The sequence below is a fragment of the Ochotona curzoniae genome, unplaced genomic scaffold (genome assembly GCF_017591425.1).
Source record: "Ochotona curzoniae isolate NIBS_2020 unplaced genomic scaffold, NIBS_Ocur_1.0 contig_1302, whole genome shotgun sequence".
Lineage (NCBI taxonomy): Eukaryota > Metazoa > Chordata > Mammalia > Lagomorpha > Ochotonidae > Ochotona > Ochotona curzoniae.
Window position 1 is genome coordinate 2,481,866 of NW_024465035.1, and position 20,598 is coordinate 2,502,463.

General features: G+C 48.7%; 2 protein-coding genes across 6 annotated transcripts in view; both read left to right on the forward strand.

Annotated features, from left to right (window-relative positions):
* The first annotated feature begins 4,003 nt into the window (after positions 1–4,003).
* On the forward strand, positions 4,004–5,026 carry LOC121145918 (actin-related protein 2/3 complex subunit 5-like protein). Its single transcript, XM_040965128.1, has one exon. It carries the CDS (start codon positions 4,073–4,075, stop codon positions 4,532–4,534), a length of 462 nt encoding a protein of 153 aa, XP_040821062.1. The 5' UTR covers positions 4,004–4,072; the 3' UTR covers positions 4,535–5,026.
* Positions 5,027–17,391: 12,365 nt separating this feature from the next.
* Positions 17,392–20,598, forward strand: part of STAG1 (stromal antigen 1) — a 198,826-nt gene continuing 195,619 nt past the window's right edge. For all 5 annotated transcript variants that reach the window (XM_041004538.1, XM_041004566.1, XM_041004557.1 and 2 more), the window contains exon 1: positions 17,392–17,576. The gene's annotated coding sequence lies outside the window, so the exon portion shown is untranslated. The remainder of the gene's footprint in view (positions 17,577–20,598) is intronic.

Below are 20,598 nucleotides of genomic sequence, written 5' to 3' on the forward strand. Positions count from 1 at the left end.
TGTGGGAGACCCGGAATGAATTCTTTCTTCCTGTTCTCTGCCCCGCCCCCAGTCCCCACCCGCAACCCCCATGACTGCTGGTATTTAGGGAGTAAATGGATTGAGTAAATTGGAGCTCTCTCTTTCTGTTTGTATCTGTATCTGTATCTCCAGTAAATACATTTTTTAAAAAATCTAGACAACATTAACGTGGAGAGTGGAAATCTCCTTTACTGCAAGGCACTGATGTTTTACGCAAAGGTAATCAGTAACTGTGGCTAATGGTTTCCTCCGCGTGTTCGTTTGAAGGGTTGGCTTTAAGGGAGACATCACTCTGCCTTGAGACACATTAGGTTTTGAATAACGATGACACACAGCTTGATGGCAGTGTTCCAAGAAAGTGCTAGATATTTTTAATAGGCAGTTGGAAAAGTGAGAACTAATGAGGTAGATCTGCAGTTTTCCCTGCTCTGCTAATGCTGTCAGAATGAAGAAACCATGAGAGAGATGAGAGTGGTGGGAGGGGTGCGGAGGGGGGAGGACGGTTCAGTCTTCACCCTAAAGGAAACACCCCAGCTCAGGAGAGGTTCTAGAAACCAAAATCAAGTGTCGGTAAGGAAAGAGGAAATGAAGAAATACTCTGTTTCATTGACTGTAGGCTGCTGCCCTGGGAAGATACAATGTACATACAGCTGGCAGCCAGTACTTCTCGTCAGGAAAAGTTACGGCTAGCATATTTTGTGGTATGTTTCACTCAACATTTTTCTGCTGCTTGCCTTTGTTAACTAGTCTCCTACTGAAAGAGCTCTTGCATGCTGGAGTCTGAGCCTTCTGTCTGTTCTAGACACACTGGGGCCTGCAAACGCTCCTGACGCCTCAGCTTTCTTTTCAGCTGTATTCTCCTCTGGCCAAAGCAGAGCAAAACAAACAAAACAAAACAAAAAAACCAACTCTCTCCTTTCCCAGCATGAGAGGCAAATTCTTACGACAGGCCTCAGCATCCCTGGCTCCTGAGATTCATCCCCAAGAGTACGTTCCTCTCCCTAGGTGTGGGTTGGACCTCGTGGTTTTGTTGCAGGGGGAGAGCCCCGACAGTCCTGCAGCTCCAGTGGCTCAGGGCTGCTCTTAGACTTGTACAACAGCTCTCCATGTTGCAGCCTCTCCTTTCCTGTTGCTCACAGCCTCTCTCTGCTGTGCTGTTTGAGGAGTGTGACAGTTTCTCTCCTCTGTCTTGTGACCACAAAGAGTGAAGCATGCAAATGGGAAAAAATGAGCACGCGGAAAAGAGAAATTGTTGGAAAAAGCAGAGACAGCTTCCACAGTGCAGAGAGGCCTCAAAAGGACACAGAAAGTGAAGGATGCTGACCGGGGGCCCGGAGCAGGGTTATGTGTTTGTCAAAGGAGGAAGCTTGTCTGATTGGTCAGAGTATATGTTGATGACTCAAGTATTTGGGTTTCTACTGTTCCGCTGGGAAGCCTGGATTGAGGCTTTTTCAGGAGTTTTGTTTTGTTTTGTTTTGTTTTAAGATTTATTTATTTATTGGAAAGTCAGATATACAGAGAGGAGGAGAGACAGAGAGGAAGATCTTCCGTCCGATGATTCACTCCCCAAGTGAGTGCAACGGCCGGATGCTATGCTGATCCGAAGCCAGGAACCAGGAACTTCTTCCAGGTCTCCCACATGGGTGCAGGGTCCCAAGGCTTTGGGCCGTCCACGACTGCTTTCCCAGGCCACAAGCAGGGAGCTGGATGGAAAGTGGAGCAGCTGGGATTAGAACCGGCGCCCATATGGGATCCCGGGGCGTTCAAGGTGAGGACTTTAGCCACTAGGCCATGCTGCTGGACCCTACAGGAGTTTTTAACCTGACCCAATATCAGCTGTTGTGGTTATTTGAGGAGTTAACCAACAAATGGGAGAGATCTCCCCATGTATTTTCCTCCTTTTTTCTTTTGTCTCTATACCTATTCCTTAAATGAATAAAAACACACAAATGAGAATGAATGAATAACATTGTAAGAAACTAGGGGAAATATGTAGACATATAGATAAAATAGATGCTTTCATTGTTTTGTTTATTTGAGAAGCAGAAACAGAGACAATAGAGACAAATACAGAGAGAAATAGGGAGAGAGAGAGACAGAAAAAGAGAGAGAAAAACAAACTGGTTTATTCTTCAAATGCTGCAACATCCTATGTTGAATTAGACGGAAACGACAGGAGCCAGAAACTCAGAGCAGCTCTGCTAAGGGGAAGTGGCAAGAACCCAACCACTCCAACCGCTCCCTGCTGCCCCTCAGGGTCTGCATTAGCAGGAAGCCAGATAAGAGGCTGAGGAGCTGGGACTCCACCCAGGCACTCTGGTCTGGGGTTCAGGCATCCCAAATGGAGACCTAACTCCTCATGCCTACTGTAACAGCTGGAGATTTTAAGGGGAGTTTATGACCTTGTCATTGAAGGCCCTGGAGCAGTTTGAACTCTCAGCTTTAGGGTCATCCTACAGTAACATTCTTAGGACATTTTTTTTAGAGATGATAGTGGCTCAACCCAGCGTAGTGTTTGTGGAAAGCTATGCCAGATGCAGCACACATATCAGAATGCCAGTTCACAGCTGTTCCGCTTCTGATCCAGCTCGCTGTTAACGTGTCAGGAAAGCAGTGCACGATGCCCAGGTCCTTGGATCCCTGCCGCCCATGTGGGAGACCAGGATGGAGCTCCTGCTTCCTGACTTCGACTTGGCCCAATCCTGGCCATTATGGCCATTTGTGGAATAAATTAGGAAATGGAAGCTTTCTTTCTCTCTCTGTTTCTCCCTCTTTTTCTGTAATTCTACCCATCTAATAAATAAACTTTTTTTTAAAAAGGGCTCAAGTTGATCAAATTCTCTTTCCTGAGAATTCATACATTGGAGTAGAAGGAGGCTGATTCAGATCATTATCTAACATCAAGTCCCCCAGAGAGAACTTCTAGTCCTTGCTCTGTCTGAGTTCCCAGGAGTGAGCTACTAATCATCTTTTCTATAGGTAAAATGTCATTGTAGAAGTGAGTAAAATGGAAACAAAGTGGTATGCTTAGTTATTTATTTGAAAAACAGAGTTATCAAGAGAAAGAGCCAAAAGAGACATCTTCCATCCACTGATTCACTCTCCAAATGGCCAAAATGTCCAGGGCAAAGCTAGCAGCCCGGGACCCACCTGGGTCTCCTGCACGGGTGGCAGGGCTCCAAGTTCCTGGGCCATTTTCTGCTGCTTTCTTCGGTGCATAATGGGGAACTGGGACAGAAACAGAACAGCAGGGACTCAAACCGCACTCTGATGTGGGATGCTGGTACTGAAAGCAGGAGCTTCACTTATCACACGTAACAAGAGACCCAGAAAGTGGTATTTTAAATTCTAGCTAGACACAATTCTTTGACCTTCTCAGGCAAAGATCAGCTTTGGCTAGAAGGCAATCAGCAAAAACCAACAATAAGCTACCAGCAAATTACAACTTGATATAATTAGGAAAATGATCTTAAAAGAGAACATGTTTCTCTTACAGGTTCAGCATGGTTTCCTACTTTGTGTTTGTCAGTTCCTGAAAGCATTCCACATTCCATGCCTGCAAAATCACTGAGTCAAGTGTGCACTCCCCCATATATGCTTGGGCTATGATCCCACTCCTTTTCTTTCTCAGTTTCTGCTTTTTAAATGAAGAGGGGTAGGTGTCCTGCTGAGGTTGGAGAGCTGGCACAAACTAGTCCTTTCCAAGAGAAGCTGAGGTTTCATAAGCAGTGTGATAGGCAATTCATTTCTTATGAAATAATTATGGATACTATTAAAATGAGAAATGCAGGTTACACTAAAATAACAATAAAATTTAATTCACAACTGTTGTGTTGATCATACTGGGTGTTGGCTGTTATAGCCACGAACATGATCTAGGTACGTGTTTCACACATTACCAGGGATGGGGAACCTTTTCTGCCAAGAGCCATTTGGGTATTTATAACATCAGTCAAGGATCATATAAAGAGCGGAGCCGAGCGGAGCCAGAGCGGAGCAGACCGAGGTCGGGCCGGGAGCGGAGCCCGCCGAGCGGCGCCCAGCTCCCGCCATGGCCCGGAACACTCTGTCTTCACGCTTCCGCAGGGTGGATATCGACGAGTTTGACGAGAACAAATTCGTGGACGAGCAAGAGGAGGCGGCGGCAGCGGCGGGAGAGCCAGGCCCGGACCCGAACGAGGTGGACGGGCTCCTGCGGCAAGGGGACATGCTCCGGGCCTTCCACGCCGCCTTGCGGAACTCTCCCATCAACACCAAGAACCAGGCTGTGAAGGAGCGAGCCCAGGGCGTGGTGCTGAAGGTGCTCACCAACTTCAAGAGCAGCGAGATGGAGCAGGCTGTGCAGTCTCTGGACCGCAACGGGGTGGACCTGCTTATGAAGTACATCTATAAAGGCTTCGAGAAGCCCACAGAGAACAGCAGTGCTGTGCTGCTCCAGTGGCATGAGAAGGCCTTAGCAGTAGGAGGACTAGGCTCCATTATTCGAGTCCTGACAGCAAGAAAGACTGTTTAAAAATAGACTCAGTACCTTGAGAAGATTGGCTGCCCAGGCCGGCGAAGCGGGGACTAAGTACAGACCATCTCCTAAGGAACACCCGACTGCCGGCTGAGGACACATAGCCGCCGAGATGTCTTTCGTTTTTGAGGTGGAGGGAGAAGTTGTGTTGCCCACATTCTTTGCAGGATCTGATCGCCTATGCCTTTGTCTACAGTGACGCAGAACGGACATCGCGGCGTGCAGAGTGGCTGGCAGCACTGGGCAGGCGGCCCTGTGGGCACAGCCTGTTGGGATGGGGGAGGGGTGGCTTGGGCAGGTGCAGGTCTGTGTGGGCCATGGGAGGAGGGAGAGCTTGTGCGGTCAAGTGGAGAAGCCCCGAGGGTCTGTATGGCCACCCGTCCTGTGGCCCTGTGGCCCAGAGGCCCTCGGGTTCCTTGTAAAGTGCCTGCTGCATCAATAAAGCTCTTGGCTTCTTAGTAAAAAAAAAAAAAAAAAAAAAAAAAAAAAGGATCATATAAAATGCTCAACTTAAAAATTAGCCTGCTATTGACTTATTGGCTTTGAAGTCCCCTCTGTGATTGCCTTGACAGGACAAGACCAAATAATTTTGCCAGCCTTTTTTGGCCTGGTAACTGGACATTCTCCACTTCTATGATGCTGGCTGTCTGTTGACAGTGGAATAACATAAAACTGTTCTTCTGTCTCCCTTACATTTCTCTAATTGCTTTTAGAAATGTGATTGGGGGTGGGGGGGGCCTGGTGTGATGGCCTAGCAGCTAAAGTCCTCGCCTTGAATGTCCCGGGATCCCATATGGGTGCCAGTTCTAATTCCAGAGGCCCCACTTTCCATTCAGCTCCCTGTTTATGACTTGGGAAAGCAGTTGAGGACGGCCCCAAGTTTTGGGACCTTGCACCTGTGTGGGAGACCAGGAAGGGGCTCCAGGCTCCTGGCTTGGAATCAGAGCAGCTCTAGCTGCTGCACTTACTTGGAGAGTGAATCAAAGGACAGAAGATCTTCCTCTCTGTCTCTCCTCCTTTCTGTATATCTGACTTTGCAATAAAAATAAATAAATCTTAAAAAAAAAAAGAAATGTGAATGGGAACCATTGCTAATTTCTACCTTTAAATTTATTGTGCACATCTTGGTTCAACCACTTTTTTCACTCCAAAAATTCGAATGTTTAATATGACACAATAATTATGATGTAAGAGACACAGTGATGGCAAAGAAGTATGACAAAGTTCTTGCTCCTACTTCCTTTTGTTTGGGGTCTGTTTTAGCTTGGAGACCCAGGGCAGGCAGGGCTGTCTCCTCTCTGAGCATCCTTCATGGCTAATCTACAATAGTTGTCATCAGTTTACTTCTGGGCTAAGGACTGTTCTTCTCCTATTCTCCACATTACAGGAGGGCTCCCACAGACAATGCTCACATCATCACATGACAATGATTCTGACAGCTCTCTCACTTGTTGGGTTCCTGCCGAGGGACAAAGCAGAGGAGCCCATCCACCCATGACCACCCTGGCACAAGAGTTCACTGTACCTTCGGAGCTGGGTTCTTGACCCAGTGGCTGTACCACCTCTGCTCATGACTGAGAGCTGCAGTCATTTTATGTTGGTCCCAGTGCACCTGTGGGCCATTCCTGCTGTGGATGCTTTCTCCTGTGTTCCTCAAAAATGTCTCTTTTCTCTACGTCACTAATTTGACCCAAGAGTAACAAAGAGAAGGGCCACATCTTATCCAAGAAAGCCATTTTTCATAAGTGCCAAACACACAATTGAGTATTGTGGTCATAGTTTTAGCCTGAATTCTGTCTACCCCTCCCCCAGCAAACATACACATGAAATGAACAGGAGGAAGGAAGAAAAAACAAGAGAACAGATAGGACCCTTTTATTATTGTCTGGTCCTCTCCAGGTTCACCCACCATCATAGGGACTTCCCAAGTTGGCATGGTCCACATCTCTGATAAATAGTTGCCCTTTGGATGACTTGGGGACTTAGAAGATTGCAGCAGGTCCACACTCAGGTGGACAGACTGTGGAGAAGCTCACAGAGACGCTTGAAGCAGCCCCAGGAATATGTGGAGGAGAATTTCAGGCTGTAGCCTGTTCTACAAAGAGGAGTGGCTCAGGTTTCAGGTGGGCATGCTGCCCAATGCCCCTGTGAATTCCTCACCTCAGGAAGGGTGTGGGTGGAGAAGGGCTGGAGCGGATGCTGGGCTGTTTCAGAGCCTTCTGTGACTTTTTGCCTTCTATCCATACTTTCCGTCTCTTAATTTCTTCAATACCCACATTCCTTTTTGTGAGAGAGGCTTTGTTTTTTGCTTTTTGGGATTTTAAAAAATATATTTATTTTAGTTTTGATGATGTTTATACAGTTGAGAAGGATGTATATCCATATAGGCCACTGATTAGGGTAGAGAGGGTCAAGAAAAGGGGAAAGTGGATGAGACAATTGTTTCCATTTATTTTCTTCCTGTATCGAGGGGTAGAGGAGAGAGAAGGGGAGAGGGCTGCTCCCAGCAGCCCAACCACATCAGTCCCCAGGGATAGAGGACCACCACCTGATGTCATCCTGGGGTCCCTGATGCGCGGCATGTTCTTAGGATACTGCTCAAGTGGTTTCAATAGTTCTGAGATGCTGTTGATTTCATTGTTCCAAGGTTGAGGAAATTTCTCCAAAGTCCGTTGGCTGACAGTCCACCTTAGAGCTGTCACTTGCCCAGCTACTTGCTGTCAAAGCTTGGCCAGAAGAGTTGTTCAATTTTTTCTACCCTCCATCCTCTGCCAGGGTACTAGATGTACTCTGCAGGCCTCAATGAGCTGTCATGTCCCCCATGTGCATCTGGGCATGCCATTCACTGCAGACTTCAGCAGCCAAGGCGGCCCAATTCTGACAGACCTCAGATCCTATGATTTTCCCCATGGCTGGAGCTTTGAGTCCAGCACTCTAGTTGGGGGGCAGGGTCCCCAAAGACACCACACCGGAGATGACCCCAACCTACCTCCAGCCAGTGTGGGGCCTGGCTCAGTTCATTACCCACATCAGTACACACACATTGGTGGTTGCAGTTGCGGGGTTAGTTTTGTTTCCAGCACCATCTCACACACAAATCAGTGGATGCTATGGCCCAGCCTAACCATGCCCACCACGCACTTGAACCTCATACACACCAGTGGGAACTGCAGCCCAGTCAGAGTGACCTCTACCAGGCCTCCGCCAATCTTGATTGCTGTGCATGCCGATATGTACAGCAAACTCTTCCAGTCAGCTCTGCATCCCATACCCTAACTGACCCCACTATGTAGCCCACATGCATGCTGGTGGGTGCAACCACTTGTCTAGCCAGGTTCGCCCCCAACCCTGGTTCTCATGCTCACCTGTGGGAGCTGCAGTCCATCAGAGTTTCCCGACTAGTTTCCTGACTAGGCCCCCCTCCCAGCCCCAGATCTCGTACTTTCCAGTGGTTCTGTGCTCTAGCCTTACAGGACTTGCTCCTATTCCCAGTACTTACGAGCTGATTCTGTGGCAAAGCCCAGCCTGCCTGCACTTACTCTGGCTCAAGCATGTACCAGTAGATACAGTTAATTAGCCCAATCTAGACTCCCTGTAACCTAGCTACATGCAGGCCATTTTTTTTTTTTTAAAGATTTATTTTTATTATTTTTTCATTGGAAAGGCGGATATACAGAGAGGAGAGACAGAGAGGAAGATCTTCCGTCCGATGATTCACTCCCCAAGTGAGCGCAACGGGCCGATACTATGCCGATCCGAAGCCAGGAGCCTCTTCGGGGGCTCCCATGCGGGTGCAGGTTCCCAAAGCTCTGGGCTGTCCTCGACTGCTTTCCCAGGCCACAAGCAGGGAGCTGGAAGGGAAGCGGGGCTGCCGGGATTAGAACCGGCGCCCATATGGGATCCCGGGGGTGCAAGGCGAGGACCTTTAACCACTTGCGCCACCGCGCCGGGCCCAGGCCATTGGGTTTTGTAGCTGTGTTCAACCTGGTCTGCCCCTGGTCCCAGCTCTCCCATCTCAAGAACCCTTGCAAGCTCCCTTCCTCAATTCCATTGTGCTTATAGGTGCTTTTTCAGCCCATATCTATCAAAAGCACAACACTCATACCTCTTTCCTTCCACTGGTATACCGGCCTGATTCATCACACGTGGAAGTTCCAACAACTGGACAGTCTTATAGTAGTGCTTCCCACTGGCAGCTAATTATCATGTTCCAGCACCCCATATATATTATATATATATATATGCTTTCTCAGATCTTTCACCTGCACTGGCAGTCACAGGTTACAGGAAGTTTCAGGAAGCAAATATAAGACGTGAACAGGCAATGTATTTATGCAGAAGTGACTTTGGGATTGACTGTAATGGAAGTCAAGAAAGGAGCAGAACTGAAGAGAACAATTGTACAGTTTCCCATAGTTTACAAAGTTAGAATTGACACTTAAAGTTGTCCCAAGTTGGGATAAAGTAGTCTTTTTACTTTAAAAAAAATTGTTTTCATTTCTTTTTATTGGAAAGATCAATTTGCAGAGAAAAGAGGAGACAGAAATAAAGATCTTCCATCCACTGCCTCACTCCACAATGGCCGCAACAGCCTGAGCTGAGGCAATCTGAAGCCAGGAACCAGGAGCTTCTTCCAGGTCTCCCACACAGGTACAGAATTCCAATGCTTTGGGTCGTCCTCTACTGCTTTCTCAGGCTACAGACAGAGAGCTGGATGGGAAGGGGAGCAGCCGGGACATGAACTGGAGCCCTTATGGGATCTCGGCACTTGCAAGGAGAAGATTTATCCACCGGACCATCGTGTCAGGCACAGGGCTATGGCGGTCATACACCACTGCTTTCATTAGAGATTGTACATGTACTTCCTTAGGAAAGGACAGCCTTGGGTAGCCTGGCTGTGCAAACGAAGCAATCCTGAAGGTACCAATGAGCTACCAGCAGGCCCGGATGTTTGAACGCATCCTTACTTGAGTGTATATAACATCGAACATGAAGTATTTAAAATTTCACTCCTTCCCTTACGGAGAGCAGAAGACTCCACTCCCTGAGGGAAAAGAATGAGAACTTTGCGGAGACTCCAGGAGAGCAGGAATAATTTCTCTGATAGGTAAGGTAGGACTAGGAACTATATTTGAAAGACAACCTTTCCTAAGCTCCTGCTTTTTACTTCTCTCTCTCTGTAAGCTTTTTTTTTTTTTAAAGATTTATTCATTTTTATTACAAAGTCAGATATACAGAGAGGAGGAGAGACAGAGAGGAAGATCTTCTGTTCTTTGATTCACTCCCCAAGTGAGCGCAACGGCCGATGCTGCGCCGATCCGAAGCCAGGATCCAGGAACCTCTTCCTGGTCTCCCACGCGGGTGCAGGTTCCCAAAGCTTTGGGCCGTCCTCGACTGCCAAACAATGAATGTGTAACTGACACATATTCAACAATCGATTCAATGAATGTCAAGATCTCTATGTAAACCAGTATCTTGATTTCCTTCTGTTTCATTCCTGAGTCTTTTTTTTTTCCATACTTGGGAATGGGAAAAAATGATGTAATTTTAAAGCTTTGGCCATTTGCCACAGACTGTGGTTTTTATTGCATTTTATCTTCTCCGCATGTCCTTTATTGGTTACCTGTCAGTTCCCAAATTCTTAAATTTTTATAACGACCAAATCCAGAGACATAGAATCATAATGTCTAAGTGCCCAAAGCTACTAGGAAATAAATATTGTGTATAAATATCTATCATCCTATCATCAGGTGAATAGGTATACTATGCTGGTACTGAAGAGGAACAGACAGCACATACAGCAACATGAGTGAATCTCAAAGTAATTAGACTGTGGTAAATATCTGGTGCAGCAGTTTAGGCGCAGTGAGGTGAGCAGGTATTGTGGTACCATAGGCTTAGCCAGTGCTTGGAACACCTACATCTCCTATGGCAGTGCTGGCTTCAACCCAGTTACTCCACTTCCGATTCAGCTTCCTGCGAATGTTCCTGGCTGGCAGCAGATGATGGCTCCAGTTCTTGGGCCCTGTTACCCATATGGGCGAGTGGGGTGAAATTCTGCACCCCTGGCTGCGGCCTAGCTAAGCCCTGGATGTTGCAGGCATTTGGGAAATGAATCAATGCATGTAAAAATCTCTCTGCTTCTCATCCCGTCTCTCCACATCTCAAATAACAATTAAAAATGGTTGCCACAGAACTTACACATTTGTGATCCCTAAAAGTGTCATACCACTAAGATTTATCTTAGTTGTCTCTAAGGAGAGCTGAGATGCTACAGAAAAAGAACAGGCAAGTTAATTTTTACTGTTTGAATTTGGTCATATGCACATTATATTTATATGAAAAAGTTCTGGAGTGATTGGGGCTAACACCATGGTGTAGTAGCCTAAGCTTCCACCTGTGGTGCTGACATTCCATGTGGGTGCCAGTTCATGTCCTGGCTCCACTTCTGATCCAGCTCCCTGCTTATGGCTAGGGAAAGCAATGGAGAATGGTTCAAGTCCTTGGGTCCCTGCACCCATTTGGGAGACTCAGCAGAAGCTTTTTAAAAAAATCTTAAAAAAAAAAAAAACAGTCTAGGGTGGGTTTTGATTTAGTGATTAATGCTGCTTGGGATTGTACACCCCAGGTAAGAGTGTCTGGCTTCAAGTCCCAGTGCTGCTTCCGATTCCAGCGCTTTGCTAATGTGCACCCTGGAAGGCAGCAGGTGATGGCTCAAGATGTCGGGTCCTTGTCACTCCCACGGATGACCTGGATCCCCGAGCTTGTGGCTCTCATTAGCATTTGGAAGTATGAAGAGACTAGAGTACCAAGCTGCTAGGCCAGTTTTTTTTTTTTTAATATAATCTTTTATTTTTAGTATTGTTTACATAGTTGATAAGGATCCATGCCCACGTGGGCCTCCAGTTAGGGTAGGGAGGGTCAAGATGGGAGGACACGTTAGAGACCCTGACAGGGGACCGGTGTTCCGAGGGTGGGACTGAGTGGTTTTGATAGTTGTGAGATGTCATTGGCTTTGTTGCACCAGGGTTGAGAAAATCTTCCCAAGGTCTGTTGCTGCTCAGTTCACCTCAGTTCACCTCAGGCCCAGGAACATGCTGCAAAGCTTGGCAGGGGAGTGTCCAACCTGTTCTGCTTTCCCTCCTCTGATGAGGCACTCGATGTCCTTTGCTAAAGAAGTCAGAAAGTCATTATCAGCTGGTACTAAGAGGCAATAAAAGAGCTTACTTGTGAAATAATACGGAAAATGCAAACACTTGATGTGACCTAGGTAAAATATACTGATGTGACCTCAGTAAAACATGTGACAGTTTGAGAAGGAGCGATTTAGAACTCTAAGAGAAAGTCATGTTTATGACTTAAATATGAAGAACACAAATATTTAAGTAACTGACACAGTGAAGAAGATTCTCTTGATTCCGAAGCTCTGCACATTTTCCTTTAAGTGGATTTCTAGTACTTTTTTTAAAGATATATTTTTTATTTTTATTTTTATTGGAAAGTCAGATACACAGAGAGGAAGATCTTCTGTCCAATGATTCACTCCCCAAGTGGCCACAATAGCTGGAGCTGAGCTGATCCGAAGCCAGGAAATTCTTCCATGTCTCCCACGCAGGTGCAGGGTCCCAAGGCTTTGGGCCGTCCTCCACTGCTTTCCCAGGCCACAAGCAGGGAGCTGGATGGGAAGTGGAGCAGCCGGGATTAGAACCGGTGCCCATATGGGTGGAAGGTGAGGACTTGAGCTGCTAGGCTACGGTGCTGGGCCCAGGTCCTGTGGAAAAGAAAGTATAATCCTAGCATGCTTCTTAGTATGGAAGCTATTTTTTTAAAATTTCATTTCATGACACAGTTTCATAGACTCTGGGATTCCCCCAACCCCTCCCCTTGCCCTCACCTCATGGTGGATACCTCCACCTTGTTCCAGTATTACAGTTTAAATCCAGCCATGATGCTTTCATTGCAAGCATGTGCCATGTGGAAGCTATTAACTTTAATTAGTCGACAGACAAAACCAGGGCGTCTTGATTGTGTGTAAGGCAAATGAGCAGAAGAGAAGAATGGTGTTAATAATGGAGAATTGTGATACTGTCTGAGGTTGAAATATTATGTAAGGTTTTATATTGCATTAATTTTTCAAATTTAAAGGAAAACTAACAATAGACCTAGAGTCAGTTTAACTGTTAGATAGATAGTGCACCAGTTGGGATTAGCATGATCCTTATTTTTCATAGCACTGAGTTATGAAATATTATCTAGACTTGCTAGGAGTGTTTAGAAATGCTGAAGTTATCCCAATCCAATACATGCAGAAGTAGTTCTCTCTGGAGAGTGGCTCTGATAGTAGAAGCAGGACGCCAATTTGTTGCTTTTTAATCATAAATTCTTCTGTTCTTTTCAACTTGTTGTGATTTAATTGTCTGTGGTTTAAATATTTGTCCCCTTGAGCTCAGGAGTTCAGTCCCCAAAGTTGTATCTTAATGGTGCTATTACCCATAATTAGTCCTCATTATGGTGTTTTGGAGGCGGGGCCTTTGGGAACCGACTGGATTGCAGTAGGTTGTTAGAGTGGAGCCTCTTAATACTGGTGACTGTGTTAGAGACAAGCTTTTGTGCCATAGGATGCTCAGTGCCACACTGGGACTGTCACCAGCAGCAGAACCAGAACACTCGTTGGGCATTAATGCTGGACTGTGACCATGAGTGAAAAAAACCCCCGTGTCTGTCAATTCATTGCAGTAATGTAAAGTGAATAAAATTTGCTCCCTTTTTATTTGTTGTAATGTGTAAGTTTTATACACTAAAAATAAAATTAGAAACTTGTTTCTCAATGCAAACAATGTTTTTATAATTCTACTCTGTGAATGATATTCCCCAAATGAGGTCTCATTTAGACTTTCTGAAGTGGTGAGGTGGAACTTCCAGAGACCACGGAATGTGGACTAAACAAGTGCTTGTTCCACTGATATTTAACTCTATCATAGATAGATGTAAAAAAACCTACCCACACTAGTTCAAGTCCTTTGCCTATCAAGCTTCTTATTTTAATGATGGAGTAGTTCTGGCTGTCTGCTTTCTGAGATGGAGCTTTGTCTACAAGCAGGTTACTGAACCTGAAAGCTAAGACATTTTGATCCCTCTTATCACCAACATCGGGGCAGAACTGATTACTCATTTTTAAAAAGAATGGAAAATTGACCCAGTCAGTGGGCCACATGGCATATTACTGCCACCAATTGGCAGCACACCTTAATTGCAAGAGTAGAAAGGAAAGGGACACCATTTGTGATTTTTGCAAAGGGTCTAATGGCACCGGCAACAGCAAGTGTCCCATAAGCAAGTGAGAAATGTACAGAGCGAATATTTCACTTTGAGGAAATGTAAACGATCTATGGGTCATGATGCCTGCTCCCCCAGCAAAACAAACAAACAAACAACAACAACAAAAACCCATAGGATTTGCAGAGGAGGCAAAAATTAAGGGTAAGGAAACAAAACTAGAGAATTCTGTTCGTGCTAAAAACCCAGTAACTGGTAATGGAGCATCTCTTACTCTAAGCAGAACCACTGATATTTACAAGATTACTGAAATCTTTTGTGAGCTACAGTTATCCAGAAAAAGAGAAAGAAAATAAATTCAGCCAATTTTAAAAAAGGAATTATGCCGTTTGTATAGCGGTTTTGTGTTGCAAGGCAAAGTTATCCATGTTATTGGTTAATAAATGCTCATTATAGCTAACACTTTTCAGACACATTAGGATTTGGTATATTTGCAGGGAAAGCAAGAAAGTCCAAAAATCCAGGTAAAGCACTGTATGAAGTCTTTAAAAATAGGCCAGAAGAAACTCTCTCATCCGTATTGTAATTTTTTTTTCTATTTAAAATATTAAATTTATACAAAAGAACCACAATGGCTATGAAATTGAATTGAAATAAAAATGTTATTGGCATGTGTCTAAAGAGGTATATCTTCTTGATATTTCAATCGTATCTTTGACCTGATGCTATTAATGAAACTTGGTGAATCTGAAAACCTTTGCAGAGATTTTCAATCTTAAGGATTTCGTAGAAACAGAGGCTCCCATGAAATGAGTAATTTACTGTAACAATTTCAATATGTTTTAGGACTTCTATTACCAAGTACTAAAGGAATCAATCTGCCTTTTGTTTATATACATTTTTTATTGCTCAGACCAGCTCGGTAAGTGTGACGAATTTGTGACAAACAGAAATTGGGACAATCAAGACAAATCTTGACTATCAGTATGTAGTTTAAATATTTAATAAGCCATAGGAAACACAGAGCACTGTCAAGTAGATATGCAATTCCATAGGAATTGACAGGGAAGGGCTGGAAGCTCAGAAACAGCAGCAAAGGGATCCGAATGAGAATGTGATGCGATTCAAGCTCTTTTTGAAGAAAAGAATCAAGCCGGGCCCTATGATGTAGGGACAGCTACTGATTTATGAACAGCAGCTTAATGATTAAGTATGAGAGTAAAAAGACAATTTTAGACTTCTATAAATTATCAGAAAGTTCACTATTCCTTCCCTTGGATACAAAGAGAAAAAGCTAAAAATTTCTCAGGAAGATAAAAAAACCACAATGTAATAATACCAATGACATTTCTACCTAAGCGTTAAGTAGTTTGACCCTATGAGATAGTTACAATCTCCATCTCACAGTTGAGACACAGAGATCTTCCCAGGATCACAGCTTTTTGGAGCATTCTAGTTCACAGTTCATTTCTTAATTCACTGTACGATTCTACAATTACAACGAATTAACGTGAGATCAAGAAATTCAAGAGAGTATGCATTTATTTAAGAGGCACAGAGATTGAGAGAGCTTTTATTTGGTGGTTTCGCTCTCCAAACGACCTCAACAACTTGGGCCAGACCCAAGCCCTGAGCCAAGAACTCAGACTGGATTTCCCACGTGTGTGGCATGAACCCATATTAGCAGCGAGCTGGGTCAGAAGCAAAGTCCAGGGAAGCTTAAATGGGCTGCAGCTGTCCCAGGCAGCCTCGGAACCACGTGTCAAACGCCCACCCCTGAATTATTTTAAATGTTGGGTTTAAATTGGAGCTTTGTCGTAGTAGCTGAACACGAAGAACCTTAATTACTGAAAATATCAGGGACAGTAATTTTGGCAGACTTTGTAGGGGAAAAATGTAGTAGAGAGTCAGGGGTTGAAGTATGAAATACAGGGGGGAAAAGTTAAAAAAAAAAAAGGAATTAGACGAGTGAACCATAAATTCAGTGTCTGTGTCCAAGAGAGGGGCAGAGGGCTCCGCGAGGGACACTGGAGGCGGCGATCTCCGTTGGGAAAGGTCACACTGACAGGATAGCAAAGGGAGGGGCTCGCAACAGCTCCTTTTCCTTAAAAATAAAACTGTTGAAAATAGGAAGATGCTGGGGGAGGAGATGGGGCAACAGTGGTGGGATGCATTCCGGAGCAAACTGCCTCGGAGAGAAGGAGGGGCTGGGCTCACTTAGCCATCACTTCTGGGGTCATGGGCATGGCTTACTATGGGCAGAGCTGTCAACACAACCGTAGTCTCCCAGAGCCTCGACGGGAGGGAAGCAGACGAAGTCATTTATTCGGATGGACCGGGACTGACACCTTTAATAACAAAAAAGTCTGTGGAGAATGCCACAGGAAATCCATCGTAGTTTTCGAAATCTCTATTTCTATCCAGTCTCAAATTTTAACCCAGTAGATGGTGACTGCCTTCAGTTAAAAGCCAAACGACTTGCAACCCTTGCAAGAGAAACAAGCGGGGTAACCTATTAGAGCTTTGCCCTTGAGACTGCAGAGAAGTGGGGATCGTGGTCATTGAGAATCGAGTTACACGTGGGCCTGCTGATTCAGGACAGTAAGGATTCACTTTTGCAACAGTTACAAGCAGGTGTGTGGTGGGGGGTCAGGCTTGGAGAGGAGGAGTGGAGAAAGCGCGAGCTCCTCCGGAACGCCGCGCTCCTGAGCTCAGGATCCTAACCGTTTCCCTTTTCGGCAGCTACAAGGGGTCTACGCCCCTTCCCGAGCCGCGGGGTGCAGGCCCAAGGCTGTGGGAGCAGACGTCTCGTTCTCCCTGCTCACTGACGAGCCAATGCTGCCGCCTTATGAGAGGCGACCGCGGAGCCCCGCCGCGCAGGGGCAGGACGACGCCCATCGGCCTAGAGCAGGCAGTCCAGCCCGGTGGCGAGGGGCGTCCAGGCGACGCCCTCCGCCCTCGCCCGGGGAGAGCTGTCAACAACCGTGAACACAACGCTAAGCTGCCAGGCCCTCGTCACAACAAGGGGGAAGCGGGCAGGGGCTCCACCGGCCGCCCGTCTCGGGGCGCGCGTCGCGGGCGGCGGGTGGGAGCGGGGCAGGGCGTGGCCGCGGGGAAGCGTGGGCGGCCCGGGGCGGGAGTCGGCGGAAGGGCGGGCGCGTCGCCCGGTGTGGGCGCCGGCGCGGCCTCCTCCCCAGGTGTCCGGGAGGCTCCGAAAATGGCGGGCGGCCACTCGGCGGAGCTAGCGCGCAGGCGCGCCGCAGCCGTCCTTCCGCCCGCCTCGGGCGGCCCTCGAATCGGCCACGGCGCCCTCGCCCAGAGGTATGGGCGGCTCGCCATTGGCTGAGCCGGGCCAGCGCTCCGCGCGGGGGCGGGGCCGCCACGCAGCGGCCACGTTTCCCGCCCCGCTGGCGCGCGTGCGCGCAATCCCCACAGGAAAGCGTTGGGGCGCGCCCCCGCCGCGGCCCCCAGCTCGCGCCTCAGCTCCCTCCCTTTTCCGGGCAGGCCCCGTCCCGTGAGCGAGGCAGTGAGCAGCGCGGCCAGCAGAGGGCGGTCCGGACCCGAGGCTGCAGCGGCGCCATTGGCGTGTGGAAAATGCCACCAGATGGCGGGTTAGGATTGCAGCTCCGTTGAAGGCGCGGCCCCCGCTCCCGAACCCCCGGCGACCACCCCGTAACAACCCCCCCACATCAGGAATAACACACCGGAGACTTTTGGGGGGAAACTAGGTCGACGGCCGGCGGCGCCCGGATGGGCAGCTGAGGTGAGTGCGGGCGGCGGCGGCGGCGGCGGGGGGCGGGCAAGAGGGGGAAATGCGGCGGCCGCGGCGCGGGGGCTGGAAGCGCCGATCCAAGATGGAGGCCGGCGAGAGCCGGAGAGCGCGAGCGGGGCGCGGGCGGCCGGGCGCGGGCCCCGCCCGGGGGAGGGAGGCCGCGCGGGGCCTGTGCGGGGCCCGTCGGCGGGGCCAGCGCCGGCGGGGGCAGCGCCGGCGGGGCCGCCCGCGCCCCGCTCGCCGCCCCTCCCCGGGCCGCGGCCGCCGAGCCCCCGCCCGCCGGGGCACCGGGCGCCCGGAGCCTTTGTGGCGCGCTCGGGCCCGGCGCCAAGCCCGCCCCGCGGCTCCGGGGACGGGGCCGGGCCGAGGCGGGCCGGCGCGAACGCCTCTCCGGCGCCCTGCGTTCGCGGGGCTGGAGCGGCGGCGGCGTCACATGACAGCGAGCGAGCCTCGGCGGAGGGGCCCGGGGTCGCTGGCGGCGGCGGCGGGGGGCCCGGCGGCGGGGTGGGGCGGCCGCGGGGCCCGAGGGGCGGCCGGGCCTCCCCGCTCCGAGCCTCCCCCGCGCGGGGGCCTGCCGGGGGGCGCGTGCGGGCCCGGGCTCTGCCCCGCTAGTTCGCCGATCCCCCGGGAGACGAGGCCAATAAAAGTTGTTTTCCCTCCTTTCTCGGGGTGGGGGCGGGGCGGGGAGCCGGGCATCGGGCTCGGCCGGAGTTGGAGCTGAGCGGGGCCCGGGGCCCGGGGCAGGTGTTGTCTGTGCTGTGGGGACTGGATGATTCTCGGGTGTTCGGGTTCTCGGGTCCCCCCCGTCTTGTCTACCGCTTCACGTTTTGGGGAGCCTCGGGCACGGAAGTCACGGTCTGGGAAGCGTGTGGATTCAAAACAATGCTGTTTTAAGATAGGGACGTATTTGCTATGAAGTTGGTGTTTATTAAAATCATGTCTTTTCCGTGGTTGTGCTAAGGAGGACTATTTTGAATCTTCCCCAAAAATATAGGTACTGTTTGAGAAAGTGGGTTGGCATAACTTGTTTAATTTCGAACTTGTGTGGATTTTGAGTATGGCTGCACTGTTTAGTTTTCTTTGTGTGTTTTAAGAAAATTGCAAATCTCGGAACAGTGAAAATAAGCAGCTTGTTTATTGCACTTTGTACTTATTTATATATGAAGAGTTAAGGTTTGATAATTTTAATCAAGGAGGGAAATATTGAAAGGATTGTAGATGTCATTTTTTGATTGGCTAACACTAACGTACAAATTGCCGGTTATCTGACGTTCTACAAAACCTACAGGTGTTTCGCTTGAATTTTGCCTTTTTTTGTTTACCGCCTCAGCATGTACTTAATTCAAGTGGCCTACCCGATATTTACATCTTCAGAGGTGGAGCTGGGAATCTTCTGTCTACTGGTTCACTCCCAAGTTCGCTCAGAACCGCCAGGGCTGGGCCTGAAGCTGGGAGCGCATCACGAGGGGTGAGCTGTTCGCTGCTGTCCTGAGGGTGTGTGCTGGCAGGCAGCGGCAGGCAGAGCCAGGCGCTCTGATAAGGGGCGTTGGCTCCCAAGCCTGCCAGCACTGGCTCCAATCAGTGTTGGTTCTTACGAACTACTTTAAGTGGAAAACTGTGAGTATCCACTTCAGTTAAAAAAAAACCAAACAGAAGCATCTGGGTCGGATTGCAGTTGGGACAGTTCAATCCAGGTTTCCCATCTGGTGGCAGAAACCCACCAGACCATCGTCCGCTGCGTTCGTGGGGTGTGACAGGGATCATGCCACGCAAGTGCAGGATGTCCTGAGAGGAGTCTGTACTGGCCGAATTTGGCAGTGACAGCACCCGTTCCTCTAGAAACCATCAGCTTGTGTGGAGTGACACCTTCCGCATTGCTAGGCAGATGAAGAGTTACAGTGGCAATCCATTCTGAATCCAAACCCTGAGAGGAACCAATGGTTAGTGTTGCAACATCCGAGAGTTAAGCTGAGGCCTATGCACCAACTTCCTCGGGCTGAACAACCTGCACACTCAAAACTAAGGACATTAGTCTCTTCCTGATTCCTCTGTCCCTGTTCCATGGGTGCTAGGGCTCACGTCTGCTGGAGCTCTTGGAAGTACACTAGTAAGAAATACAAAACATCTTAGCGACTGTGTCTTTGCTGACCTGCCCAACCAGTGACCAGAACAGACAGGAATACAGACATACAGGGCTGCCTCTGTCCTTGGAATCTGCAGGAAGTCAGAGACCCGGCGTGTGCTTGGGGCGTGAGCACCACCCACACACCGAGCCCCTCCCCATCTGGGCCTCTTTGTGGGCGGGAAGGGGGTGAGCGCTGGAAGACACAAAGCAGCCCCCACCCGGTTCCAGGTGATGATAATGAGCAGAAAGGATTCTCTCGGTGGGGGAGGTGTGGCTTCCAAACTAGTGGCCCTGGACCAGCTGCCTGAGAGCGCGCTGTGCACATCAGGTGGCTGGAGTCCAGAGCTGGGTATAAAAGCCAGGTATTTGGGTTATGACTTGTTTTTATTTATTTGGAAGACCGAGAGAGAATCATTATGTTCTGGTTTGCAAATGGTGACAACAGCCCCGTGATCTGGGGCAAAAGCAGCAGGCAGGAACTGCATCCAAGTCTCCTATGTTGGCGGCAGGGGCCCACGTTCTTGGGGAGTCTGCTGCTGCTTTTCCAGGTACACTACAGGGGGATGCTTGTGTCTTGCTTGCGTCTGTCCCAAACATGGTATTTTAATGAACTTCCCCCCCCCCCTTTTTTTTTTTTTGAAAGGCAGAGTTAAGAGGCATGGCAGTCTTTCACCTGCTGGTTCCCTCCTCCGTTAGCTGCAGCAGCTGGAGCTGGGCCAATCTGCAGCTAGGAGCCAGGAGCTTCCTGTGGCTGGCTCTTCCATGTGGGTGCAGGTCCCAAGGCGTTGGGCCATACTCGGTCCTTTGCCGGGCTTTAAGTGGGAGCTTGCCTGGAAGTGGAGCTGCTAGGACTGTTGTGAGACGCCTACACTGCAGGGGTCTGACATG

Excerpts from the sequence above, each read along its gene's own strand:
- LOC121145918 (XM_040965128.1), top strand. The coding sequence starts at position 4,073 with ATGGCCCGGAACACTCTGTCTTCACGCTTCCGCAGGGTGGATATCGAC.